The sequence below is a fragment of the Zingiber officinale genome, chromosome 5B (assembly GCF_018446385.1).
Source record: "Zingiber officinale cultivar Zhangliang chromosome 5B, Zo_v1.1, whole genome shotgun sequence".
NCBI lineage: Eukaryota > Viridiplantae > Streptophyta > Magnoliopsida > Zingiberales > Zingiberaceae > Zingiber > Zingiber officinale.
The window spans coordinates 134,605,300-134,614,905 of record NC_055995.1 but is presented as its reverse complement, the minus strand read 5'-3'; the positions used below and the strand labels follow the sequence as shown (position 1 = coordinate 134,614,905).

The 9,606-nt window shown below is 37.3% G+C and overlaps 1 protein-coding gene across 1 annotated transcript; it reads left to right on the top strand.

The window, feature by feature from the left end:
• Positions 1-5,753: 5,753 nt before the first annotated feature.
• Positions 5,754-6,968, top strand: LOC121987902 (ribonucleoside-diphosphate reductase small chain-like). Its single transcript, XM_042541605.1, has one exon. It carries the CDS (start codon positions 5,803-5,805, stop codon positions 6,832-6,834), a length of 1,032 nt encoding a protein of 343 aa, XP_042397539.1. The 5' UTR covers positions 5,754-5,802; the 3' UTR covers positions 6,835-6,968.
• The last annotated feature ends 2,638 nt before the right edge of the window (positions 6,969-9,606 follow it).

The window sequence follows — 9,606 nt, the reverse complement described above, 5'->3', positions numbered from 1 at the left end:
TTCATTTATGATACCATTTTATGTCATGTCATCATCTCTTGCATTAATAATCAATTGAATTGATTTAAGGATGAAAAATACATTTTGATATTGAGATCAAATTTGTGTTTAGAAAATGCATGAGACCTTAGTCTAAGATACCTAAACCCATATCTCACATCAAAATTGCCATGGATGTGTTTGATACACTTTAGATGTGTGTGAGATATTAGGATCATGAATTAGGATCAAGGTGCATAGTTCTTGTACCTAGATGAGCCTAATTCAAGAAATGGAGGATCATAGGGAAAGCTTGTGTACAAGTCATGTACATTTAGCCCTAAGATTATGGTCCTAAATTATAAGGTTTAAAATCATTTTGAAATTGATTTGGAAAACCTTGATGAAGCCATCTTAGTGATTGCATTCATCATTGAACATTATGATACAAAGTTGAGTTAAACTTGAACTATTTCAAAGTTTTTGAACTTTGTATCAAGATTGAAAAATGGAAGTTATTTTCATAGAAAACTATTTTTCCTTGATAGTATATGTTATGAGGAATGTATCCTCAAATTTTCATAATTTTTCAAATTTTCTGTGATTTTCTAGAGGTTTCTGAATTTCGGAAGGAGAAAAATCAGAAACTTCTGATATCAGAGTTGTGGACCGATCAGAAGGGAGTCTGATCGGTCCAGGTCTGTGTGGATCGGTCACTGTGACCGATCCAGGGGAGTCCTGATCGGTCTGGTGACCGATCAACGCGTGCCAACTTGTTGATTTTCGACTGTTTTGTCTGAAATTTCAGCTAGGAGTTGGTGTTTTGGATTTCTAAAGGTTTGAAACTCTCCAAGACATTGTTGGTGCAATGATCAAGGGGGAGTTAACCTTTAGGGAGAGTTTTACCTATTAGTCAAAGGGGAGTTGACTTTTAGGGGGAGTTTTTACTCCTAAAGACTTGAGTGATATGAGATTATCACTAAGTTGAGTATTGACCTTAGTATCAAGGGGGAAATTAAGAGTTTCAATGAAAGGTATGGGACTTTCATTAGGAAGAAACTCTTGACCTTGATTCACTCTTTTTGATGTGTGTCAAAAAGGGGGAGAGTGTTGGAGAATGGGAGAATGTTCTAGATAATGTTCAAGGAAGAACATTGAAGAACATTGGGAAACCTAAGTTAGGTTATCGGATTAACCTAACTTGATTATGGTTTTGTCAAACATCAAAAAGGGGGAGATTGTTGGTGCAACCTTAGGTCAAGGTTGACCTGGTTGACCTGACTCGAGTTGACCTGACTCGAGTTGTATTTTGATGTTTGACTTAGGAAGATTGTTGGTGCAACCTTAGGTCAAGGTTGACCTAGTTGAGTTGTATTTTGATGTTTGACACTCGTGGAAGAGTTATATTCTTGATATGGGACAAATGTTTGGGAGATTATTGGTGCAACGTAGGTCAAGGTTGACCTGGTTGACCTGATTCGGGAAAGAGTCCAAGTATGGAGACTTGGCAACGGAAAAAGTCCAAGCAGGGAACTTGGCACTGGAAAAGTCCAAGCAGGGAGCTTGGCACGCGAAAAGTCCAAGTGTGGAGACTTGGCACGGGAAAAGTCCAAGTATGGAGACTTGGCACTGGAAAAGTCCAAGTATGGAGACTTGGCACGAGGGAAAGTCCTAACTGGGATGTTAGGCAGGTGGAAAGTCCTGGTGAGTGAAGCCAGACAGTGGGAAAGTCCTAACTGGGATGTTAGGCAGTGTGGAAAGTCCTGGTGAGTGAAGCCAGGCAGTGGGAAAGTCCTAACTGGGATGTTAGGCAGTTGGAAAGTCCTGGTGAGTGAAGCCAGGCAGTGAGAAAGTCCTAACTGGATGTTAGGCAGTGTGGAAATCCTGGTGAGTGAAACTAGGTGAAAGTCCTGGTGAGTGAAGCCGGGCAAGGGAAAATCCAGATGGATCAAGGGTGATCGGACATCTGGTGTTGAAAAGGTCAAGTAGGTCAAGGGAGTGACCGGATACTTGACACGAAGAGAAAAGTCCAAGTGGGTCAAAGGGATTCATCGGACACTTGGTGGAGAGTCTTAGCAGGTCAAGGGAGTGACCGGAGGCCAAGCATGATGTACCAATAGGTCAAGGTTGACCGGATATTGGTTTGGAAGGCTTGGGACTTGGTTTGGGCAAAAACCAAGCTCTGGATCGATCAGTGGATCGATCCAGTGATACGCTGGGTATCTGGATCGGTCTGGTGACCGATCAGTAACCAAACAGTAGCCTACTGAGTGTTATCTGATCGGTCTGCAGACCGATCAGGAAACAACGATCAGAAGGCAAGAAACTCGGAGGAAAGGAAGTGGATCGGTCCCTGGACCGATCAGAGAAAGATCTGATCGGTCCCCAGGACCGATCAGGATGAAGCTGGACCGATCAGGAGTATGCCTGATCGGTCCACAGCTTAAGTCCAGGAGGGCTTAGCCTGATCGGTCCCCATGACCGATCAGGAGCTCTGTGGACCGATCAGGATGAAGCCTGATCGGTCCACATCCTAGTCGTTGCGTAGCAACGACTAGTTTCTGTTGTGTCTTCTTCGCAGGTTATAAAAGGGGTTGAGGAGCTACTGCTTACTCTCTTCTTCTTCTTTCTTCTGGAGCTGCTGTTCCTCTTCACTGCTGTGATCTGAGCTTTGCTGAGCTCGCTCCTGCTTGAAGCTTCGCGTGAGCTTCTTCCTTCGGCTGGGACTCCGACTGAGCTGCTGCTGTGGTTGGCGTCTGAGAAGCTGTTGCTTCTTCAACAGTCGACAAGACGGCAAGGGTTGTTTACATTTGCTGTGTATTTACTTCTTGTTTCTCTTGTATTTATACTCCTTATCTTGCTGTTGCAAGAAGTAGTTGTGGCGAGGTTTCTCCACCCATAAGGAGCTCATATTTAGCCGGTTCTCCGGGGACTCATCCACCGACGGATTGGTAGGCTTCGTCCACCTTACGGACACGCCGAGGAGTAGGAGTTCATCTCCGAACCTCGTTACATCGGTTTGTTTTTCTTCTCCTTAGTTTCTTCCTTGTATTTCCGCTGCGACTAACCCTAACTGTAGGAAGAACGCGAGAATTTGGGGCGGCTATTCACCCCCCCCCCTCTCTAGCCGAGTATGAACGATCCTAACAATGCAACCACTTGACCAGAGAAGGGGGGCTGACCACCCGGCCGACCGACCGGTGTCTAATTGATGGCAAAAGATGCCCCGGCGGGAGTCTGGGTTCCGGCGCCCGTTGAACAGGATCGAAAGGCCGAGCGGATAGCACGCTCGGCCGAAGATATAAGGTGGCATACTGCGGACAATCTCCATAGAACACGTTACCGAGAATATCCCAAGTAGACCACTATATATAACCGGCCGGACGTAAGGTGCGTGCTGGCCGGCCGACCGGACGCCCGGCAGGGAATAAGGAGAAAAGGACAAGGGACATCTTCTGACAGTGGACATGCTCTATAATTCGGCCATACTCCAAATCTTACGACAAGGGGTTCCGCTGTCCCATCGAAGACATGCTTGGACTGTAGTAGTATGGTGTCAGGTAAGCTTGCTGACAAGCCCTTACTGAGGTATGGGCTGGGGACACGTATTCGCCTCGGTATATGTGCATGGACTCCTTCCCAGCTCTATATAAGGAGCCTCGCACTTCATCGGAGGTACGCATTCTTTGATACTTGGAGCCACTTCTTCGTTGTTCGCTTACCTGACTTGAGCGTCGGAGGGTCGTCGCCGGGAACCCCTTCCCGGCCCGACTTCTGTGCAGGTTCGTCGGAGGTCCGTGCGGATAGTCAAGAGATCTGCGTCAGCCGTTTGGAGAGTGGCACGTGTCCAGTGTCCGTTGATTCAGCTTTCGGACAGGATCAATTAAGTTTCTTTATTTAATGATGTAAAATTCTTATCGAATGATACAATATGAAAATAATTTAGAAAACTTAAAATAAAATTCAATAATGATAATAAAATAAAATTTTAAACAATAATAGAAATTTCTAGTCAATAGATTACGTTTGACCTTCTACCATGCTATAATCTCAATTTCTAAGCCAGGTCGTCTCAAGGTTACTTGAGGCCTAGGCAAAAAAATAAAATAAATAAATAAATAAATAAAGTTTTTTAATATATTTTAAAATTATTTTTTAATATTTTTCATTTGAATTTGGGATCGAAAATGATAGGTTTAAATTTTTTTAAAATTAAATATTATTTTTTTTAAAAAATAAATTTTTTATAAAATTTAATTTTCTAGCTAATATTTTGACAATAATTTTATTTTTATTAATAAAATTTTAAAATTATTTAATTTTTTAGCTAGAATGTAAATAAGACTTTATTAATTTTAATTTTAAAAATTTTATTTTTGCTAAAGCATTTTACTTTTGTATGAGTAAAAAAAATCTCTAATTCATATTATTATCGAGGAAAAAACAAAAAGAGCAAGGAAAAAATATTATCAACAAGGGAGGAGAAGAACGTTCTCTGATAATATCATCGGTGAGAAAAAAGTAAACATATAAAATCTCTTATGAGAAAAGAAAAAGGGCATGAAGATGAGAGAATGACTAGAATTTTTAAGAAATATTGAGAAAAAGGTTTATTAGGTTTTATAAGACATATAATTGAATAGAATAATATTACTAATTGTAAAATAATAATAATAATAATAAAATAAGAAATATGTCAATTAAGAGATGAATTATATTTAAGGTAGAATAGGATTTCATATAAAATTATGGAAGATAATTAATGTGGAAATAAAGATAGTGTAATGTATAAATAGAAGTAGAATAGATAATGAATTTATTAATAAGATATCATTAATAAATTAACATTTATAATTAATTAATATTAATGATCTAATTTATTTTTTTTCAATATTTTCAATTAATTAATTAATCAATGGACCCTAATAAAATTGGGATCCTAGGCATAGGCCTTAATAGCCTATGCCTTGAGCCGGACTTGTTCTAAGCTACACTTGTTACAGTCAAATAATAATTTATTTATTAACTTTCCATTTTAAACTAGTTGTACCAACTTAAATTAAAAATCTAATAGAATATTTACCTTGCTACAAATCAATGAAATTAGCCCAATAAACCGAAATAATATCACCGTTACTTGGCCATCGTAAAAATGATAATAAAGTCAAGTAACGAACTTGGCTATGGTCAACTTAGAAGGAATTTTAATACCAAAAATCCTACGTAATTGATCGAGTCAATTGAAATTGAATATTTGAATATGATCTCACTTAAAATTAAATAAAATCATTTAAATTTCATATATTAGCATACATGTTTAATTAGTATGATACCATCAATCCACTAACCTCAATGCTCGATTGGCTAGTGTGTCATGACTTCTGACTAGTCTATCTTCCCTAATCGGCTTGTCCACCCAATTAATTACTTACTCAATTGGCTCGATGTTAATTATTTTATTTTATGTACTTTGATACATTAAGTTGATAATTTTAGGTTAATCGTTCTAAAAATGATGTCATAAGTATTTTGTCTTATAAATAAAATATTTTATATTTACTGAAGTTCAAGAGCTTTCGTAACATATGGTCATAATTGTTGGATTTAATTTTTAAATTTTAGCGGGCTTACTTGTTAATTGATCAAAGAAAAAGAAAGTTTTTAATTTTAGATCCGATTAGATGCGCTTTTTTTTTTTAACAAAAAAACAGTATTTCCTAAATTTAATTGAAATTTCTCTATATAAATTCGGCACCTCTCTCTCTGCCCTATCACGCCCAAATTTTTCTCTTCGATTCTTTTCGAATAATTCGGTTCTCTTCCATGGCTTCCTCTGCCCCTGCCGCCCCCATCCCCGCCGTCGGAGGAGAAGCGGAGTACGAGCCCTTGTTGGCTGCGAACTCCAAACGCTTCTGTACCTTTCCCATCGCCTACCCGTCCATTTGGGAGTTATACAAAAAGGCCCAGGCCTCTTATTGGACCGCGGAGGAAGTTGATCTCTCACAGGACCTCGGGGACTGGCACCATCGCCTCTCCTCCGATGAGCGCCACTTCATCTCCCGTGTTCTGGCCTTCTTCGCTGCCTCCGACGGCATCGTGATAGAGAACCTCGCCGATCGGTTCTGTCAAGACGTGAAACTCCTTGAGGCCCGCAGCTTCTATAACTTCCAGAAGGTGATTGAGGGCATTCACTCTGAGATGTACTCGCTCCTTCTTGATACCTACATCAAGGATAACAATGAGAAGGACTATCTCTTCAATGCTATCGAGACTATTCCTTCCGTCGCTCGCAAGGCTAATTGGGCTCTGCGATGGATTGAATCATCCGAATCCTTTGCCGAGCGACTCGTTGCCTTTGCTTGCGTCGAGGGCATTTTCTTTTCTGGTTCCTTCTGTGCTATCTTCTGGCTAAAGAAGCGTGGATTGATGCCGGGCCTTACCTTTTCAAATGAACTCATATCTCGTGATGAAGGTCTTCATTGTGAATTTGCTTGTCTCCTCTATAGCCTCCTCCGTAGTAAGCTCTCAGAGGAAAGGGTGCGGTCTATCGTTGCCGACGCTGTTGATATTGAGCGGGAATTTGTCTGTGATTCCCTTCCTGTTGCCCTTATTGGGATGAACAATGAACTCATGAGCCAATACATTAAGTTCGTTGCAGATCATCTTCTAAGGGCTTTAGGGTATGAAAATATGTACATGGTAAGCAATCCTTTTGATTGGATGGAGGTCATCTCGCTGCAAGGAAAGACCAACTTTTTTGAAAAGAAAGTGGGGGAGTACCAGATGGCTTCTGCGATGTCAAGTTTGAATAGCGACGGAGCTACTCATGAGTTCAAGCTGAATGATGATTTTTAAGAAGCTTCCTGTTGTATTTTTCTATATTTAGGGTATGTTTGATTTAAATTATCATGTATAATTTTAATTATGTGATTATCAAGTAATCACATAATTAAAGTTAAGGAATAAAATATAACTAATGTTTGGTTCAACCTAAGTAATGCAACAAAATTTTTTTATTTGAAGGTTTTAATGAATACCTTAGTTTAATATTTTACCGTATTACCCTCAGTTACAAAATCAATTATAATTATTATTATTATTATTATTATTTATTTTTATATTTTTTTACTTTTCTTTTTCTTGTATATTTTTTTACTTTTTATGTGTTTTTTTATTTTTTTAATGTTTTTATATTTTTTTATATTATTTATATTTATATATATATATTTTTTTTAATTTTAAATTTTATTTTATTTATTTTATTTTTTATTTTTTAAATTTTTTATTTTTTATATTTTTAAATTTTTTTAAAATTTAAATTTTTTATTTTTTAAAATTTTAAAAAATTTTAAACATTTTTTAATTTTTTTTTACATTTTTTCTCTTTTTTCCATGTTTTTCTTTATCGGAAGGTATTTTTGGTAAAAAATATTCGTTAACCCCGGAATCAAGAAAAACCTTAGTTTTCTGAGATTTTCCGATTCCGGGTTGCATGACTCTTTTGCTGACGTGTCAGACATGGAATATTACTCGGGAATTATCGAATACTTAAACCAAGTAAAATTTTTGTTGATAACCTTAAATAAATAATTAAAATTATTAAAAATAACTCCGAACCAAACGTACTCTTAGACTTTTGGACATGGCTATGATCTATGTTATGCTCGGTAAAAGGTTGGGTGTTTGTTAACTGATTAGTCAAAATAAAGTGTGCTTATAATTCCACTGTGTTGTAAATGCCCGAGGAAATGATTTGGTGGTGGTTGTTCCTACTTCATGCCACATCTTTGAATACATACTTGATTTAAGTTCTATTATCAAAAAATCAAAATCTAAAATGAAATATTTTCGTAAGAGCACGGTAGTTTTATATTTATGTATTTTATATTCTTTTCTTATTATGTTTTGACTAATCGGTCTGGCAAGTTGATCAGACATGTGCAATTGCATCGTGCAAATTGATGTGACCAAGCAAATAGACTAATAGTTGACGAGGAACAGGGATAAATAGAGTAGCCGACGAGCTAATAAGGTTCCATGATTCATTCCATCATGCTAGGGAAGTCATTCAGCCAATAAGACTAACTTAATAATGTATTTGATGTGGTGGATAAGATCAATATCTTGACATGCATCTCCACAGGCAGCCATGGCTTATGCATCTTAATTACGATAGAAATAACCAACGGGTAGAGCACCATGTATATATTAATTTAGTTCTCTCGGAATGGTTTAGTGGTTAGTGCATGAAATATTATCATCATAAGATTTAGGGTTCAAATCTCGATAAAGTCGAGATAAAATGTCTCCCTTATGTGCTAGTCACTATTCCAAATATTAGTAGCCGCCCGTGATTTATATCCTCCGTGTTGGCCCTTAGACGGATTGACGGGAGCACTGGAGACGAACGTATTCACCTTTTACCACAATATATATATTAATTTAGATCCAACAACACATTGTACACTAATGCTACATAAGCCGGCCTCCCTCTACTACAAACTTTTCTTCTTCGTAAAACAATCTCTACCTATAAGGAATGGATCTCCACTGGATTAAGGTGAATCAGAATCTCTACTCATCACATCCGAAAGATACTCAAGAAATCATGGTCGTAACTCCAGAAATCATGGTCGTAACTCCAGTGGAGATATAATAAATTAAATAATTCAAAAATATAAACAAAAAAAAATATGATTATTAATTTTTTAAAACTATATAACAAAAATATTTAATATTCAATACATGCAAAATTATAGCATAGAGTGAAAAATGTTAGGTTTGGAAGGATGTCCTAAGACAATCGTCTTATGATTTTTACTATTTATTTGATAAATATAGATTTATTATTTGAGTGCATATTATATGTTTGAATAGTCTTAAACTCATTTACTGAATGTCCGCAATACAATTCATTGTATGAGAGAATTTATGATTGGATCACAACTTGTGATTATCTCTACATGTGCAATTATGAACGTATTGGAATTTCTCTAGTCGTTGAATTGATGCATTCATACATCATCAATTCTATAAAACTAGCACGGATTATACTCATTAGTTCGGCCAAGCAGTTGTTTCTCACTAGCTGGAGACATTGGGATGTTGATAGCTAACTATCACATATTCATATGAATACACTCATTCTCAGAAACACTCTGGAGGTAGATAAACCACATATAAACTCACAACACAACAAGAATAAAAGAGAAGTTAGTACAATACAAATCTTACCAGATTTATACAAATGAAACCCTAGCTAGATTTTTCTTCTTGCTTGGGTATGCTTCTTGACCTTGGAAGTGCAGCAACACTTGTCTCCAAGAAGCTTCAAGAATTGGTTGTGATGATCTAAGCTCAGTGAAGAGTGTGGGAGATAAGAGACAATGAAATAGTGCATGCCAAAACCCTTTTATCGGGCTCATAACGACTAGTTTTCAAGTGTAATCGATCACCCTAATTGATTACGCTTTCCTAATTGATTAGGCTAATCGATTAGGAAGTTTTCTGTTCACGCGAGAAAGCCTCTTAAACGATTGCCCTAATCGTTTAAGATGCACCTAATCGATTAGGCACCTCTCTGTGCACTCGCGTAAAACTAGCTTAATCGATTAAGCATGCAGTAAT

Coding starts and splice junctions, on each gene's coding strand:
- LOC121987902 (XM_042541605.1), top strand. CDS start 5,803: ATGGCTTCCTCTGCCCCTGCCGCCCCCATCCCCGCCGTCGGAGGAGAA.